The 20687-nt window shown below is 29.0% G+C and overlaps 1 protein-coding gene across 1 annotated transcript in view; it reads left to right on the top strand.

Moving 5' to 3' along the window:
* Window positions 1-19806, top strand: part of LOC126902881 (headcase protein) — a 33807-nt gene extending 14001 nt beyond the window's left edge. Inside the window, exons 3-5 of the mRNA XM_050680552.1 lie at window positions 13036-13224; window positions 15584-15772; window positions 16832-19806. Of these exons, the coding sequence (XP_050536509.1) occupies window positions 13036-13224; window positions 15584-15772; window positions 16832-16984 (531 nt within the window). The 3' untranslated portion in view covers window positions 16985-19806. The remainder of the gene's footprint in view (window positions 1-13035; window positions 13225-15583; window positions 15773-16831) is intronic.
* Window positions 19807-20687: the final 881 nt, after the last annotated feature.

Genomic DNA, 20687 nt, shown 5'->3' on the forward strand with positions numbered 1-20687 from the left:
TTACACAAGACTTCACACGGACCGCGTCTAGCTAACCACTAGCCGAAACGAATTTACAACTAGGTTTGTCTAAGCCACATACATATGACATTTGTTGATTCCAAGTCCGGAACGATATCATTTTTGTACTATAGACTATATAAAAAAAAAAAAACCAAAAAAATTATAATTATCACGGTAATAGGTCATGGTCACGCTGACAGATACTTGTTTATAAATGACCTCGCCATTGTCTTAGGTATGTATAGGTAGTAATGAATGTTGAGCTGCTTTAATAGATGAACTGGTTGTGGTTAAATAACAAAACGTTATTCATGTCAGTTACAATATTTAGTTGTACTTTTTTTTTATATATATGTATAGCGTAATGTTAGCAGGTCTAAGTTGACTCTAAATAGTTTGATGTGCGTGCGTTTAAGTTGCCAATTGGTTTAGGATTTTCTCTTTTTTTTTTTATACTATTTCATTTTATGAAAATCATATAAAAATCTGATAGCGTTTTCATTCAAATACTTAGACTTTAACCGTTGGACGGTTCTTCAGCTACCACCGCCTGTGCTGTTCAACGTTGTTAAGCTTTCATATCTTACATGCACCCTCGTCATTCTAAGGTTATTATTATTATTGTTGTTGCTACTGCTGTTGCCCGTTATTATTATTGGCTAGGGAACGAATAGAGGGTGTAGATGGTCACAATCTTTCGTTGATATTAAAAGCAAACAAACTGGAGAGATTTTTATGTGAAATTCGACGTGTCTTGAGTATTATAGTTTTGAAACTCACCATTTCATCTCTAGTAATATTATTCTAGTTTTATTATTTGGGTATAATTCACACCCGACCTAAAGGCATCTTTATCTTTTACGTTCTGTTGTTGACCACAGAAAATCAAGTAAATGTTTTTAGAATCTATATTTTGCTCTACGTGTGAAAACATGTGCATGCGCTTTGTCGCATTGATGTATGTCTTTATATTGTGCTGTTTTAATATTCCCACGAGCGTATTGAGCGCGATGAGTTCAAAACTATGAACGCCAACATGTGTTACTCACTATATTATTGAAACAGAATTAAAAAAACTTTATGGAACCATTTGATGACAATTTTATATTTGTATTCCAGTGTTTTATATATAGGAATTCAAATACATGAAGGCTTTCTATTTATATGTATATTTTTTTTGCAAGAGATTTATCACGTTTCGATTATTTTTCCAGTTCAAAACTTTTTAACCGTTTTTAAAGAATTCAGTAGAATAGATTTTTCAGAAATCAAGCATTTTTGGCGTGAATTTTTAAAGTAGTAATTTTTAGTGATACGTCTCTATATCTCATCTAGACAATCCAATCAAAATGTGATCATTTTTAAATTACTAATTATTTAAATAAGGTTATTCTATTATCATATGAATGTACTGAGTACACAGCAACACCTTGGTTTAGATAAAACTCACAACCGTGTAGTGTTCGGCTTAAGAAACCTTCTGCAACAGTATTGAAAGTATTCACTTTTTTGCTTTGTCGGCTAGTAAGTACAATATGTAGGTTTTTTAAATAAAATTCATTAAAGATGCTGCAATACCTATCTAATTTTTTCTCTCATACTTTTCGTTTTCAACGAAATATTTATATAAAATAATATTTTTTTAGTAATATGTGCATTGAGATATTTTTAGTTGTATGCAAATCAAATATTTTATGCTGTGTCCTTCATACTTAAAGTCTATTATCTTTGTTTGGATATATTTAAAAATAATCGTTTAGTTAAAAGCGATAGCAGCAGAAGTTTTTTTACAACGTTGGTTTCAGACGTTTTTTAATATGTGGGAATCTCTCAGACATAATTGTAGTCATCCCATCAATAGTTAAAACTCATTATCAGCATTTTTTAACTGTTTAAAAACTAATATTCAAAACTAATTGTGTAGGAGTGTAATGAAAATTATTTTTGTGAACGTTTTCATTTTTTAGTTAAGCTATCAAATTATAGTCTGAAGTCTGTTAAAAATATATATTTAACCGATAATTCAGGTAAAATGTGTTATTGAAATGTGTTAAATACTACTTATTAAGTATGCTTACTTTATTTTTACTGTAAAATATGACACCTATAATTAAAGTTTCTTAAATTATACATACTATAATTTGTTTTATATAGATACTTTGCTCGAATAAGATAATGCTCTTAAAACTTACTAAAACGTATTTCTTTGACTTATTAAATACAACTGGTATTCCGTTTTTCTCCTTAATTAGAAAAGGCGACTTGAGCATTTTATAAAGTTTTCATTCGATTTCTGCACGGCCGTTAAACCTCTGCTGTCGTTTCATCAAAAAGCTTAATTGTTGCATCCCTTCTTACAACATTATTTTTTGGGAAGTCAAAAAGAAAGGGTTGAAGAAACGCTAGACGTTGAGAGGGAAATAAAAAATAGTGGCGACGGTAACGGTTTAATCGTGTAAAAAGACTGTTTTTAATTCTGAAAATGATAGTGGATCATAAAAATTAACTGTCCTCCCCAAAAGAATTCGATTATTTCTCCCTTTTTCTTCTCCCGTTCGTTAAATTTCGCTTAATTTTTATATTTTAGCCAATTGTTTGCGCACCGTTACCACCCGAAGCGGATTAAAACAATAATAATACAATAATTTGGTAACAAGAAGGGTCGCTCTTTTGTCTCGGAAGATTTTTTTTTTAATGATAACTTTCTTAAGGGTAGTGTTAAAAAATATATATACATGCGCCAATACTAGGTATAATGTCCAATTAACATTGTCATAACCGTGTGCATTATGAATTAATTTCGTATTAATTTTTTTTCTATTTTTTTATTATTTTAATTAAAGAATTGGTGCTGGTCGCGTTGTTTTGATTAATTGCGTTCTGACTACTAAAGCATTGTTATAAATAATTTTTATACATTTTTCAATTTAAAATTAAGATTTTGAAATGATTAAGTAATTGTTATTGGTTAGTAATTTTTTCTTTTTGTATAATAACTCAAAGAAGTATTGTAATTTTGACTCAAAAGATTTCCAAGGATTTCATTGCTTGTAGTTTCGAAAATGAGCCTTACTCTTTAGTGTTTGTTACGAAATGTTAAATATAAATTACGTATTTCTGTTGTACATTACACTTTCAATTATTAATCAAAGAACGTTTGGAGGCTTGTATATGTGTGCTGGTTAAGCGTCTCAATGAATAACAAATGGTAAATATTGGATTTTTTTATTATTCCTCGCACCACATGATGAATAGATGCAATACCTAATTGTAACAACACTATGTTCTTGTATATTGTCGCAAACTGTCATAGGTTCTTATTATATTTCATATATGTCATCGTAGTGTCGTCGTTGTGATTGCACAGAAAATAAATCGTCGTTTAGTAGTACGACACTGCGAATCAACAAATGATGCTTGTGTAATTCGTTTAAAAAACTGAAAAATAAAAAGTGAGCAAACTCTTCTACCAATTTAATTGTGAATATCGATGGTTGGCGGCTTCTGCCTCGCGATTTCTGTCTGCCCTTGTGTCTAGATTGTACTACATTTGTTTTTTCTTAATTTTCCTTTCAGATTACTTGTAAGAGATTGAAGCCGCCGCTGTTCAGTTCTCTGGTTTCACAGAATTTGTGGGTTTGCTTTGCACGTGTAGTCGGTGTCCAGTAATTTAAAGTTTATGTTTATCACATAAATTGCTTATAAGCGCTGTCTTTTTACTAATTTTTGCTACAAGGGGCATCTGGTATATGGATAGAATTAATTCGTATAGGGAAGACAGCTGTTGTGAATATTGCCACTTTTTTTTTTTTTATGTTGCGACTTAAAATAATTATGAACATCCTTGTTTTTTTATAATTTTTATTTAGGTCACAAGTAACTGTCAAAGAAATGACTTTTCAGGCGTCCGATAATTTGCGTAGGACTCAGATACTCCATTTCAGAGATGCCATTTTGTTTTTTCCGTTATGACCACTAAAACGGCAATTATTTGCTTATCCGACGATACCCTTCTGTCGTGTCTCGGTGAAAAAAAAATACTCGTTTCCATTATTATGTTGTGTAGGTTCTCTGAGATGACTGTAATAAAAGAATCAGTAATCGTACAAAGAAAATAATTGTTCAATGAAAAGTGAACTCTAATATTAGTTTTATGTCTAATTTTATACTTTCATTAGGGTTTTCTATGTGAATGATTATGTATAGAAGATGTTAAATAAATTATAATGATTATAACATTACAAAATGTTTAAATTATTGATTGTATTTTCTAATATTAAATGACAATGCGGCGTTGGGCTATTTTAATCTTATCAGTCATTTTATTTTACAGTTAATATTGATAACTTGTTTGTTAAAATTGGTTTTTATTTGTATTTTAATTGTTTCTAACATACACATACCTGGTTTCTATTTTTATGGTTTTAGTGATGATATATTATTAAAAAAAAATCTGGAGTTAATTACAATTATAAATCATAATATGTTCGTATGATGGAATGACTTAAAAATATTGTAGTACGTAAAATATTAATATACCATACGAATTGACGCTGACCATTTGATTCTTAAAACGCAAATTACTCTCAACTTACCAGATAACCGAATCAATTTTAATGATAACATTGTTTCTGCGAAAGCTTATTATGCTGTTAATAATGTTGTACCTTAAATAGAACACACTGGTAATTATATAAATATTTCAGTGATGATTATATCTGATTTTTTTTTTTCGAGTTTCGCATAATATTATAACAATCCATTGCTTTGGATACGCGTTAGCAACTTAAGTAATAGAATCCTCTGGTCACGATCATATTTCTTGATTTTCTCCGAAGTCAATGTGCGGGTGTTGTAAAATTCATATATTCATATGAAGAAATCTAATAATAAGACGTTATTTTTTGTGTTTATTTTAGCTGTACTGAACTTTTTTTAAAAATGAATTTTTTTTAGTACTATTACTTAAAATACTAAGCCATATTATGTGAATATTTTTCAGTAGATGATTTCGGATAGAATTATATTTCACTTGTTTGGAATGGTTTTTTTCCTGGGTTTTGTTTTTGAAATCTAGTATAGGGTAAATTAACATAGAAACAGACTTGTGTTTACGTTGCGCATGCGCGATGTATTGAAGGAGATCGTAAGGAATTTGCATGCTTTAGAATCAGACTCGTGGTTCTAACCTTGGCTGGACACGATAAAGGGCAAAGAATAAACTGCTCCTACCAGCAGAATAATACTCAATTTACAATTGCCAGTAGACTATGTTGGAAGATAGAGAAAGTTAAAGTCTCGTCTGTCTTTCCTCCGGCTATTATTACCGCAGCCGCCACCTTAGAGTATGTACTCTTAACACTGCGCCAAAACCATCTGCCCGTGTGTCCTCGGTACTTGTATCTGTAGTCGTTTGACATATTTAATGATCGCCTAAAATTGCTTACTTTTAATATCTCGTACTAATTTTCGTCGGCGTTGTCAATGATTTTTAGTAGTTTTTAAACGAGTTATTCTGTATTAATAAATTCGTAAATTCTAGGACAATATTAAATTTGGGGCAAGGATTCATTTGGTATGACGCTTTTATATTATTATTCACTAATTTTTCTTAGAGTAAATAATATTATATACTCGATTTAAATTTTATTAAATCAATTCAAGATTTTTTAATTTATCCATTTTCTTTATTTTTTGTTGCATATTTTTGTTCTCATTAATGTTCAAGTATTTTTTTTTTAGTTGCAAGTTCTTTATATTGAATTGTGTGTACAATTTATACATGTTTATTTGTTAAAGTATCGTTTCATAGTATATCAAATTTAATAATTCAATATCTATTAATATTTTATTAGGAAAAAATTGATTTGTTTAAAAGTTTGACATCAGCAATTAGCTCTGGTTATTTTTTTCTTATCAATGTAGCTAGTCAGTCATTAAAAAAAAAAAAACGAACTATTCATTTATTTATTAATTGATGACTCTGTTTTGGATAGTTTTTGATATTTTTTTTTACTGATGAATATTGATAAATATTTAAATGTCAAAGTATCGGAGATAAGTAATGTTTAGTATACAAATGTGTTAAATAAATTTTATTTTATTTTTTTATGTATTATTATTTATTATTTAAATGACCGATAAAAGTCTTCGTCTTTTAATCGTATCATTTTAGTTATTCTTTGCTAGCCACTTTTTCATTATATTGTCAAATAATGGTGTTTTGTAATAAAAATAAATAAAAACGCGACCGCCAAGGGTACTATAACGATAAACGTCAGGGCAGGAAAAAAATATTTACGAAGATAAGCAACGTAACTGGATGAAATGTTAGGGAGTGGATTCTTTTTTTATTTTAAAAATCTTATGTGACCCTCGTGCCGTTGATAATATTACTATCGTGCAATTAAATTATGTGACTTGTCACCCTTAAATACAACAGGTTTACTGAAAAAAAAAAAAACAGAAATATTTAATGGTTTTTCGGCTTTTAAAGGAAACGTGTTAATAATATTGTTGATAACAAAGTTGACGGATATAATGACAAGAACGATTTTTTTGCGGCTGCTGCGTGCAGGTTTTATTAGCGCTCCCCTTCATTTGCTCCTTCTGTAGCGACTACATAGGCAAATTTACTTACGTCTGTGCTACTGTATGCCATCGTTACCCCTGACGTGACAAACAATAACAATAACACTTACCGTTATTCACGGTAATTGGTTTGAAAAACAATATTATCATCATCGTTGACTGTTGTTGGTTACACGTTGCCGTCTTAAATAATCGTAATAATTTTGTAATTCAAGTTGTAACGGTAATATTCGTTCAGGGAAAGATAATTTTCAGCGTTATCATCATGAAAACTGTTATACTATTTTTTAGAGCCTTGGTAAATTAAAAAGTAAATACGTTGTTTTTTTTGCTGAAATTGTTATTTCTTTATCTGGTGCGTTATCGTATTATGTGTGCAGGAGAAATAACTAAAAGCATTACAACGCACAATACAAAAGTACCGAGATATAATACTCGCGATGTCTCCTTGACGATAAGCTTTTGAAATTCACCTGATATGTCCGTGACATGCATATCATCTATGTTACTAGTCGTAACATGGGTGTGGGGGAATAACAACCAATATATTTGTAGTGGTTCTGACTGCATGAAAACACTCTTATTTTTTATTTGTTATATTTAAAGTTTTTTTTTTTATAAATACCCCCATGTGTGTCGTGTATGTGTGTAACTGACAGAATATCAATCCCGACCGGTTGTTTGATTTGTGCACCGCAGGCAGTTTTTTTATGTATACTTTTTATTGTGTTGTCGTCGTGTCCGCTACCATCATCATCTGCTGATTGCTGTTGGGTTTTCTAGTCGATTGTTAGGAGTATAAAGAGAGGATAAGGAGAGGAGAACGTGGGATATCGTAACGAACTACCGCCGTGTACAATCAACTAAGAGCCTAAAAAAGGGGAAGTGTGTGTATGTCGTCAGATTTGACGACACACGAGAAATGTTTTCTTAACAATAAACCTCTGACGGCGTTAAGGCAACATTGCAATAAGCGTCTAAGTCAAATATATATAATTTTAAATTGCGTTTTCTCAATACTAATTTTAATATTATCCATTACTTAATATTAACTGTGAGTACTCTTGTGTAGTAACTCGAAGTAATATTAATATTGTAATACATAGAACGATTTCCTGATATTGATTTACAATATTATTATTTAGTATTAAGAATTCAAATTTGGAGATACGACATGACTTTCTACTGCATTGTAAAGGCGTCATTTTCACCATAAAAAAAAAAATCAAAACTCAAAATTAACAAATTTTTATTTACTCTGTACTACAGTACTCACGGTGCGATATTCTAAATTGAAATTGAATAACTATTGGATAGTTATAGTTATTGGATAACTCGGCCTTTTCTCTCGATTGTTTTATTTTGATTTGCGTTAAAAATAAATAGTATTATGTAAATGTTATTGCTGTCGACCAGCGGTGGGCTAAAGTCTGTGTGACGGCGGAACACAGACGCCAAATATATCTTTGTATGTTTAATAGGTCGCTCCTCGATTTACTTGCCTCCCCATTTGGCGAGAAAATATGTTTCGCGCTCTATGGTAAGAACACTGAACATTTTAATATTTTTCCATATCCCCTCGAATAGTGAATTTTGTATATTTTTCGATATAAATATCTTATTTTACTCTGTTTTGCACGAGGGGGTTATAATATTATCGAATAAAAGTCGTCCAACCGAAACAAATTTGCCGAACGCTTCTTGTGGAAAAAAAAATAAATATATTATAACACAACGACTTTTCTCCTCTTAGGCATATTATTCTGTTGTAAGCTATTGGGCTGACGTAGTCGTGTGCTGGATGAACCGCACCGATTCTCGAATCGACCGACCATGTTATTATTATTACTCTTTTTTTGCTGCCCTCGTGACGATGACACACCTCCTCTCTTTTCAATAAGACGCGCGGATTACACGTCGCATTTCCATCAAATTTGGATTTAACTTCGTTCAACAATATTTTATGAAAATTCGTCGTTCAATGCTATTTTGTTACTTCTATTTGCCTCTACGTTTTTTTTTATATATACGCGAACACTTTTGAATAATATCACTAAACTTGGTGAATCATATTCCTACTTTTTTCTCGAGCCTCTTACTTAATTGTATCTTATGTCTAAGTTCCCCTTTTGACTCCTCGAAGAATCAATTTAGATTTGATGAATATTATAGTCAGCAAAAATCGAGCTAGGACGTGTAATTCGATTAGGAAATAATTTTCAAGCATAGGAAAAAGTACTTTCAAGAAAGGTAGGTATTTTCACTTAGCTTAGATTTAAACGTAAATTCTTGTGATTCTTTTGAAGTCGTCGACAATCGTATCTTGTTCCGGTTAGTACCTACTTTGATTTAATTTGCAATCCCTCTTACTATTGTCTTTCAGAAAAAATCTAAAGGGAGAAGAGGCACGGTAGTCTTAATATCAAATTCTTTCCTTCTCTTTCGTGACGTAAACCATTTTGAATAGTTATTTACAGATTATCTATTTTATATTGTACGTACAACTACTTTATTTAACACTATTACCTAAAAAAATTGTCCAATTGAGAAAGTAAAGCCCAATAGAACATAAATATCTCGAAACGTTCTATTGAGTAATATTTTTATTTTTATAAATATTTGCTGAATGAGCTCAGTTTTTAAATAAATAGTAATATGTTAAACAAATTTACGATAGATAAATATTACTAGTAATGAGTTTAATTGAGGTGCTGTGATGGAAAAGGTATTAAGTTGCAAAAGTAAATTTTACTGGAGAAGGAAAATACAATTTATCTCAACTGTTTGTATTTAGTATAAATATCTTTGTTTTCGCCGTATTTTTTATTCTATGCATACATTTTATTTTATTTTTCATCAGATAATTAAAATATGTATGCACTATGTTTTCCATAGAAGAAATGTGGAATATTAAGTTTTTAATACATTTCCCATATCATTGCGCCTCCATTGTTTTTACTTATTAAACAATTAATATAAAAATTCTATAATTATAATTATTCCACATTTGTTTTATATTAATTANCAGATAATTAAAATATGTATGCACTATGTTTTCCATAGAAGAAATAGAATATTAGGTTTTTAATACATTTCCCATATCATTGCGCCTCCATTGTTTTGATTTATTAAACAATTAATATAAAAATTCTATAATTATAATTATTCCACATTTGTTTTATATTAATTATAAAATTATTTAAAATACATTTTCAATTGTAAGAAAATCATATTATATAGTAATTATTTTAATATTATTAGTATTTTTGTATATTAATTCAAAATTATGTAACGGCCAACATTGAATATTCTTTAATCTAACAATGAATAATGTTTTATCAAAAGTGTATTTCGAATCGAGTGAGATAGAAAAAGCATTAATAGAATTGGTATGGATCTTTATAAAAATTGTTATGGGTCTATTTTCGTATTAGACCTTTCAATAGAAAATGAATGCCCATTTCATGGTTAGCACTGAACTTTTAAAATTCACCTTATCCTCAATGCTACTGCAGAAGAATACGCCAGAGAATCCACATAAACTATATGACATTTTGGACACAATAGTTTATTATTGCTATAAAGGCTCATTCTCTTAAGTGCCATGGTCGGTTTTTCGGGATTTTTATGTGCCTCTTTCTTCATTTTTATTTACTTTTTTACCCCTCTTTCCCTGTTACTTGTGGTTCGTATGTGAAACTCCGATAAAACCTACCAGTCTAATAAAATTGTAGTTAAAGCGTTTTTCTACCTCCCATCGATTTACGATCTTCTACAAGTAATTTGTGTGACTGGTTTTGCTTATTTTCCGGATTATATAATCGTTTTTCCTTTTGACCAACGTCAGCGACGCCATGATCGCTAAAGCGCATTTTTATGTCTGTCCGGATTTTCTTACATTTTCTAAAGATGTAAAACTACCGCTGCGTATAGTTGATTTATTATTTCCTGTTCAGTATATTTGTTGTTATGATTATTGCTTATTGGCTTTTTTATTTTTATTTTTTTAATTTTTTGAGAAACTGACTCAACCGGTTATATTTCACTTCAGCCACATTGATAATCCTGTAGACAAATAAAATTGTTATAAGAAATTATTATTATTTTTTATCATAATAGTTTTAAACATTTATCTACTGGAGTATATGTTCCATGGTTCTGTGTTTTTTAATTAATTAGGGAACAAAAACACAGTCGAGTCGGAGTACGTTTGAAATTCCAAACTGTTGTGTCAAGTTAATATTATTTTTACTATGTACAAAGGGCATTTCAAAGCTATTTTGTAAATGCTAATTCAGTGTCCTAAAAATTGTCGATTTGAATATGCGCGTTTTTTGTATAATTTATCGCTGTAACGAAGAACTCCAGGGATAAAAACGTGGTAATTTACAACCATGGGTCAACCCTTATGAATAATTATTTAAGGGTAGTTATTTGACGGCTGTCCTTATTAGAGTATTGTTCGAATGTACGTCAAATATGTTGATCGTTCGATGAGAGTGTGAGTGGTATAAAGAGGCTACATTATTATTTCAATTGTCTCAACGAGCTACGTTTGTTCTTCATTCGTTTTAATATGTAAAATGGATTTCGGTATTCGGTAAACACTAATATAGAATAGAATACTATGTATGAATAGGGTGAATGATGATCACGATGATGAGAACCCTGTTAACTTTTAAGATTAATACATTACGAGTATATCATAACCCGATCTTATACTCAGGTACTTAACGGTTGCGTGGTTTAAGTCTCCATGGATATTTATTAGAATGCATTCGAATTGTGTATCGGCAAACAGTGTCGCTATCAAAGTTTTAAGTAAACACAAACTTTCAATCTGCAAATTGAGTAAGCGTTGAAATCTTTGGGTAGAACACTTAGAAATTTGCAGGAATATCCAATCCTTTTATTGAGTGTTGATTTAAATATTCAAGTAGTTACTACCAAGTCGATTTTTAATTGACTTCCGTTTGATATATTTTTTACTTTTAATTTAACCTAAGTGTTTCATTATACTAGAACAAATTTAACTCGTATTATATTTCTTTTCTACTCGTGCAAAAGAAAATACAAATGATTTAAAAAAAATTGTGAAGGAACTATGGTGAAATTATATTGCTGAAATGTTAATCGTTTCGATAAAATCTATTTTTCATACGTAGAATAGACAATTTCCTGTGGTATTGTTAATCTAAAATCGTTTCCCCCCTTATTCAAAGTGCGTCCTATAATGTACTAGTATGGTGATAATATTTTCCCCTTTTTTCAGCAATTCTTTAAGTTTATAGGTCTCCTACGGGCGTCAACCTGCTTTCCACTATTTATTAGTGTTTTTGAAAAAGTACTGTACGAGTAGTTGAATCCTCAGTTCTTCTCTTCCTCTCCAAGTGTATCGAGTATTTCATTTCTTTGTTATGGATTTTGACTACCCTTTCTACATACTATGATTGTAAATATAAACATCCCCAAGTTTTTAATATCAAAAACGTGTGCCTATAGACATCTTATTATTATTTTTACTTATAGCGTTTTTCACACTTTCTTTTTCATTTGTAATATTATACCTCCTTTACGTTATGCTGTAAAAAACGTTATCCTATATTGAAACAATATCAACATTTTTTTACCTCCTCTGAAACTAATTGAGACAAGTATAAAAATGTATTTTATAGATCATTTTTTATTTAGAATGTTCTGCTTAGTTTTTAATAAAAATTTTAACAATCGTAATATTGTATCAGTTATATTATTTATAGGTAAAAAAAAAATTGTTAGTGTTGTTTCATTTTTAATTTGTAGTTGGAGGTTCATTGTGTTATAAAGGGTCATTACATGCGTAATAGACCTGTCAATAGCAATTTCGTTTTCCATTTACTAATACGATGTCTGTTAAGAGGATTGTTGTTGGTCCCTCATTCTGTTTGCCCAAAGAATGGTGACTTCCATTAACCGGTCATCGACTAATTGCGAATCCTGAACAAATATACCTTTATATATATATATATATATATAAAAAAAAAAAAAAGTAATGGACCTAAAACTTTTATTCGGCTCCCCCTTTAGCATGTGAAATCAGAAGAGATAAACGTGTAATTGAGTTTAATTAGAAAAAAAATCTTTTTAATTCGAAGAAAATGTTTTGTTCACTATTGGAAACTAGAAATATTGTTTCATTAATAATCATTGTATTTATCATTTTAATTCTCAGTACTGTTTTATTATTTCATAACAATATATTGTGTTAAGGGATGAATTTTTGAGTGAAATGACTAGTTACTTCATTCGAAAAAAAATAATTATAAATTTTGATTAAGTTTTTTTAATATTGCTTTTAATACTTTTATAAATATTTCATCTAATTTATTTATTTTCAATTAATATGTTTTCATGTATTAAATTTCATTTAAAACTTAATTGACTTTGCATTGTATTTTATAGATTGAAGACGAGGGCAATCACGGCAACGATGAAACAAGATCTTTTATATTGTCGTCTCTAGCAGCTCAAAATCAATCGCGAGTTAACTGTGTGCTTTGCTCTGATGTCATGTTGGTATTTGACAGATATCCTTTAGTGGACGGAACATTTTTCCTCAGCCCTAAGCAGTACAACAAAAATGCCGTCGAGGTAAGTCACTGAGACGTTTTAAGTTTTAGAATAGCTTTTTTTGTTGTTGGCTAAGATTTACACTTGTGAGCAAAGATTGTTGTTTGCCCGTATTAAAAGAATTTCTTTAGAATGTTTGTTGTATAAAGCGCACGAACCAGCTAATATTTGTTAAAGCATATTTCACACGAACCCTTCGACAATTTATCCTCTCATGCAAACCGTATTGGTCTCCTAAATCCTTTCTAAGGTCTTCAGCGGGTAGTGTTAAGCGGCTATAGTTTACAAATCGTCCATACGATTTTTGACCCTAGCGTCTCTCCCTTCCGGGTCAGTGACTTACAAGTCTCAGAATAATAAAAAAAAAACATGATCTGTTTTTTTTTCAGTGGAGGGTATGACAATTTATGGTTACAGTGTTTTAGGACAAATCCTAAGGATTGCCTTAAAATAATAGTAAAGAAAAGTATTGGCGCCAAAGATTTATTGTACATTAGCTTATTAATGGTAATGTGGTTATGTATGACTCAAGGTCGGTTCTTAAATCATTCCAACGTTGTTGACCGGTAGTTATTAATAATGTAATTTAATTTAATTAAGCAAGGACAAAGCGCGTTTTCAATTGGTTAGTCCCGTCGTCTGATGATTGTTGTCCGGCAAATAACTAATTTATTTAGTTGGTCAATATTAACGGCATTCGTATGACCTTTTCTCTTAACAAGCTAATTGTTTTAGATTTATTTCTATTGATGGAAATAGTTACTAGGGATATAGAACAACTAATTTTTATAAATACAAAATTTCTTTTAGTTAAATTATTAATCTGCACTAACTTAGTTGCTCCCTTTAAATAAACAAGTTTTTTTTAAAGGGTCGTGGTACAGTTTCTTTGCTGATTTGTTCTTAATTAAATACGCATGGGCGATCAGCTTTTTTGATAACCAAGTAACATCAAGGTTTTAACTGCTGGATTATATCATCATTCGTAAACTTTGGTATTAAAGGGTGGGCCCAATTAAAAACTTTCAACATCTCTGATGCGTTAACAACTTTGTATACGAACGTGTCTTTTGACTATATTTTTGTAAGAATCGTTCAGGCTGTTTGTAACATTTGTGTAAACATTGAGATTAGTCCTTTGTAGTATTATTACATTATAAGATAAATACGTCGTCGTTTAATAATTAAAACCGGTGGTTTCTGACTATGCGCTCCTCCCTGTGGTTCAAATGTTTGTGTTTAGCACTCTCATCTGGTTTTTCTCAATTTTTGTTCTTTTCCTTGAGTCACTTATGCAAAATTGTATTTAAGATTAAACTTTTGGCTTTAACTACGAATGATTTATCAATTTAAAGTATAAAGAATATATTAATGGAAATGTATCAAGAGTAATTCGATTTTCGCTCTCATTATTTTCATTTAGTAAATTATATATATATATATATATTAATAATACTTTATACGGTTATAAATTACATATCTTGTATTATTACTTTTAAGTTGTATTTACTTGAGAATTAAAAAAAAAAAGATTTAAAAACTACGAAAGCATTAAATATGAGAACTTCATTATGACATAACCTCAATTATATTAAGAAGACAATGTTTTTAACCTATACTGAATCGCGGTTAGATAAAAAAAAGTTTACTTAGATAATATTCTTGATATATTTCGTCAAATCGTATAGAAAATAATATATATTTTCAATTGCGTCTTCTATGTCCTCAAGCATCATGATTGTGAGTATCAAGTTGGGGACAATTACACGGCAAAGTATGTGCTTCTCAAACATTGGAAATCACTTTCTTTATTTGTCTAATGGATCTTAGTAGTCTTTTCTTTCCTGTAAGCTTTTGTGTGCGGATGAGAGCAGATAGTAGAGACTAAAAACGTATTTTCCTCATCCATCGAACCCGGAAAGATCCGTTTGTATAGTTTTTCCCATTAAATGTCGCGCGCGCTTCAATATTTCCGCTTCGCTGTGCGTACATTAGTTTATTCTTAAACAACTTCTTCTCATCGTCGTTTGGTTTTTCTCTTCTCCGAGTAAACGTAGTACACTTTTTAATGATTTCGCCCGCGGCAAAATTCTTATTATTGCTTATAGCAGACACGAATCATTAGAACTCGGAAGTAATAGGGAGGAGGGTTATAGTATCGGTGGTGCGTGAGAAGGGCGTTTATTACAAGTCCCCGTGAACCATACGCTAATATAGCCTTAGGGTTCGATTCTTGGAATGAGGAAGGGGTGAAGGTAGTAGTAGTGGGTGCCGTGTACTTATTTATATTCAAGATCTTTTTTAAATCATCAACCGGAAAATATCTCTAGTTATTGTTGATTTTCATGTTTTTTACACGTTCATTTATGTATGTTTACAGGTTAAAAATGAAGGAAGAGCATTATTTTTAAATGCAGTGTGTATGAAATGTTTGGATGGTAAAGATGCTGACAGAAAATTATGTTGTCGGTTTTGCGCTACTCAGTGGGATGGATCTTCACTCATCATGGGTACCATGTATTCATATGATGTATTTGCCGCTATGCCATGTTGTAATGAACACCTAAAGGTACTTTATTGTATACTTACCTACTACCTAGTAAACAGAGTGATCCAGTTATAATAACCTACTCAATAACTCACGAAATAAAATTTCAAAAATATATATATTTTTTTTTAGTTAAATATAGATTTGTCGATTTATCAATTCTTAAATATTTTTTCAGTTTATCCTTTATACATTATAAAGGTATCAGATATTTTTCTTAAATGTCATCATACTTATTTTACTAGCTCATAAAATAAAAAATGATTGGCTATAATAGCTTTAGAACCAATTGTTCGGAAGTTACTAACAATCTTTGGCAGTCAGAAAGCGACCGACAAATATCGAATAATAAAAATACTCGTGCTTTACCTCCAGTGTATATATTTTAAAATGATAATAACTTCCGAAATACCATTCCAAGTTGTTATTGGCCGATCATTTTCATAATTAGATCATTTTGATTTTATTAGCCAGTTAAAAATACATGTATATGTTGCTGTTTAAAAACATTATGTTATATCCTTAAAAGGATCAACCGAAAAATTACTTAATAATTGATAAATTGAAAAATATATGTAACTACAAAACGCTGAAACAAAAATATTCCCGAAATTAACTTTATTTTGCAAATGAGTGTATTACGATAAACAGACCATTCTGTGTATTTATATAATATGCCTAATGTAAATATATCATAATTGTCTAAAAATGACTTATTACTTTGAAATTAAAGGTTTATTTATTTTAAGTTATCAAATAAGTTATCAAATATTTACAAAAAAAATTATATCACAATAATTTGCTTTTTTTTTATATGATAAAAAAATTAATTTTATTCTGTTGTGATATTTAAAGACGTTTGAATTTTAAAATTTGTTTGGAAGTCATCGAAATTATTTAAATTTCATCCATTCGTAATGCGTTAAGTTATTTTTACCTGTGCCTTTGATTTCTAAGCCTGAATTAGCTTGTATTGAACTCGGTGAAATATTTTCAATAAATCCATAGAGTTTTTTATTGTTGTAATTGTGTTAATAATAAATGCCTAGTTTTATTTACCAAGTTTATATATCTTTCTAGTGTAATAGTTGTCAGAAAGCAATGATGATGCCACACCAGCGATTGAACTTCTACAGCGACTATAGTCGCAAAGTAACTTGTCCTCATTGCTCGTCAGTAGACTACCACTTTGTCAAGCCTCTCGCTTTGTACTATACTCGCCAGTGGCCATAACATACAGCCATGGTCCCGGCGGCTTCAGCTGGGGCCGGTGTCCGTTCTCAAATGACGGCCGCCGCCACCGTAACTAACACTGCGGTGCTCCAACAACAACCTCCAGATTATACATCCGTTGCAATTGAAAAGTTGCTTCATTCCATATGGGATACAAAAGTCAATGACATAATGGACGCCATCAATCACTTGGGCTTAGTATAAAAAAATCAGTACAAGTAACAAGACAACTTTCCTTATTTGCAAAACGAGTCGTTTTTTGTATTTTTATTTTGTTCATCATTTTTTTTTTTTTTTTTTTTTTTAAAACTATTAACGCATTCATTGATATTTATGTAGTGTATATTCATGTAGGGTCCCATTAATAGACAATTGAATCATAAATTTAAACATTTTTCACTAATGTAAAAAGTTTTCAATGCTTATAAAGGTAAAAATAATTCTAGTCAGGCGCGCATAAATTTAATAAAGGTAATACGATTTCACAGCCCTTTAGAAGAATATTAAATAAGTAATATTCCTTTTTTAAATAGTTTTTCGATTAGTCCAATATTTAATGTTTGTGTCAAACCTTTTTAATTTATAACTTGAGCTTATCGACAGTTGGAGTATTTTCCTAGTATATGCTCTCTCATATAAAATGTACATAGATTTAGTCTTAATTATAAAAGTTCTTTTTCTTATGGTGATTTTGGAGAGTAAAGGAGATGATGATGGATGGTGTGATCATATAATTATTCTGTTGTCGATTTGTCGATTTTCAGTAATTTTTATTCTTAGAACAACAGTACAATTAATTTATATACGTAGAGTACAATAAATTTAAAAAAAATAATATATTTGAGCTGTAATCTATACGATAACTTTATTTACATACTATACATGTGATTAGACTTTCTTGTTCAGATGCTCAATAACGCACTACCTCTTGTTTTGTTAATCAATCATAATATAATTTATAAGTTGATGACAAAACAACAATTATAAAAATAAAGTTAATGAATAATGTATAACATTATTTTTTGCGGATAACTTTAACGAATCAGAAAAATGGTATACGGATTTTTTCTTTAGTTTGACGATACTCGGGGGGTGCAAAAATAAATAAAATAGTTGTTTTAATAAAATATACCTCAGCTTACCCCGAGTTTTTGTAAAGTTTTTTTATGATAAAATTCTTCTTTTTAGTTAATTTTAACCCATTTTTAGACCATGTTTAATTTTAATTTATTTACATTTTTTTTATTTATTATTTTATATTGTTAATACTTTTTAATCGTGATTTTTATGCTTTATGTTTTGTTATTATGCACTAATAGTACAACATTAAACAAATTATGTTTTTAATGAATAATTATTTATAGTCTAAATGAGTAGAAATATAAATTTTAAAGAAAGGAACGGAACGTACAAATGGGAACACTTCATTGATGATACTAGCAATATTATCTATAATGTGGTTTTTATTATCGGCGGAGTATTAAAACTTTATTAAACAAATTAAAATTACTTTTAGGTGTTTTTCTATACTTTGTCGCCGTAAGTTATGTTATTTCTTTATTCGTTTGACATTTTTACTCCGGCATGTTTATGTCTGTACCTGTTCAAATAAAAAATAAAATTATGATTATGATTAACATTTATATAATTTTATACAATTATAACTTGTTACAGCGCATTTGTTAGTGTAGATAGTGTTACATATAATGCTAAACAAACTTAGCCATCTGGTATATTATAATCGCTATTTAGAAGTATAAATGATTTGTATAGAAGTGTATATTCTTATCTTATTATAAAACTTTAATAGGTATGTAATGGATTTTTAGGTGGTGTATATCGAGTTAAGATTTTTAAGTGTTTTTTTAGAGTTTGGCGTGATTTGTATTTTGTAATGGTTAAGATTTAAAGTATAAAATAAGAAAAAGAGAGAGGGTGTCTCCTATAAAATAAGAATTTTTATTATTTATTTCTCACTTGGACATGTTTTTTTTTTCTTAAAAGAATAACATTTTAGTTTTGTATCTAGTCAAGTCGAAATTAATGTATAAAAGTATAAAAATAATTCGAACTACCTATTTTATAGTTTCTACACATTTTGTTTTTTTTATTAGCACTTTTTGTTAGTATTTTTATTTTAGTTAATTTTTTTTTTTTTGCGTGTATTTTTAGCAATAGAATGAATTTTAGTGATGGTATCATGTATTTTTATTTCTTAAATTTATATTAAATAATCTAACAAAAGAAGTGATGCTAGAATAGTGTGAATCAATAAAAGTTAAAAAATTATATTTCAATTACATAACAGCTTAAAAAATGATCGAAAATTGATATGGATAAACTAATGGATACAAAATGTTGGATCTAAATTACGTTTATTTGTTTGATTAATGTAAATTATCTACTCAACAATGTGTTCAAAAATAAAAATATTAAGTAATATTCAATTTATTTCGTTCGAATATAATTATTTACTATGATTGAAATAAATCCAGGGTAAAAAATAAGTAGCCAATAATTATTCTCCCTGTGACTTAAATAATCAAGCTCAGTCTGAATGTACTCCTTAATCGTAATTAATTAATTTAATTAATGGAATCATGTATACGTAAAAATATAATGTGGTAATTAATAGTCTGTTATCGCTTAAATTCTAATAAAACACTGACTTACACGTGTCTAAACAAATTCGAATATTAAAACGATTTCTTTTTAATTTTATACTCATTTTTTTTTTTTTTTACTACTTGATAATATTGTACTTAATCAATTGAACACAATTTATTTTTTATTTTTCCTGATTTTGGAAATTTTATTTTGGATTTAATTATTTGTAATTAAAAAAAAATTTTATTTAAAAACTTTTGTTATCATCCAATATATTTATTTAGTATAATTTTTTTACCAATTTCATTGCTTTAAACTAAGTACATTGTGTGTTAATCTTCGTTGTTAATAGTAGTGAAATACGAGTTAGATTTTTTATACTACATAGTATTTAGGGTTTTTTAGATTTTAAGGAGTGAATTATTTGTATATTATTAATAACGAGTATTCAACAACTTACTACTTTTTAAAACTTTTATTACAAAACATAAAATACAAAAAAAAAGTGTATTTCGAAACTACAAATAATTATAAAATTGAAAAGATATTTAAATCTTAATTTAACTATAGGTACAATGCAGTATATAAAAATAATCTTCAGTAAGTACAAAAAATTATCACCTGTCCAATGTTAGATACCTATTATATTTACTATATTATATAATTTAAAAGATGTTGAATTTATTCGAAAATGTAAGAGTATTGATATACATTGGGTTAGTTAGTTATATAATGTAAGGCCTAATAATGTAACACTTTTTTTAGATTGTTTTTTTTTAGCTCTCCAATTATTTCATAATTTTACCAATCATACATTTAAATTAAATTTAATAAGAAATTAATGATTTTTTTAAATCTATGTTTGTCAAAATACAAATTAAGGTAACATTGTTTGTTTTTAATATTATTTTTTTTTATATATTATTTAGAAAATTTGTTATGCATTCGTGTTTTTGATTATATTACCATTTCATTATATAGGGATATATTTCTCGAGGAATTTTTTTACTATGGTTTATTATCATGTTTTTTATTATTATAATATTATTATTTAAATATAAACGCTAAAATTGTTTTGTAAAAAGAAAAGTCTCCG

The sequence above is a fragment of the Daktulosphaira vitifoliae genome, unplaced genomic scaffold (assembly GCF_025091365.1).
Source record: "Daktulosphaira vitifoliae isolate Bord-2020 unplaced genomic scaffold, ASM2509136v1 Scaffold_3, whole genome shotgun sequence".
Taxonomy (NCBI): Eukaryota; Metazoa; Arthropoda; class Insecta; order Hemiptera; family Phylloxeridae; genus Daktulosphaira; species Daktulosphaira vitifoliae.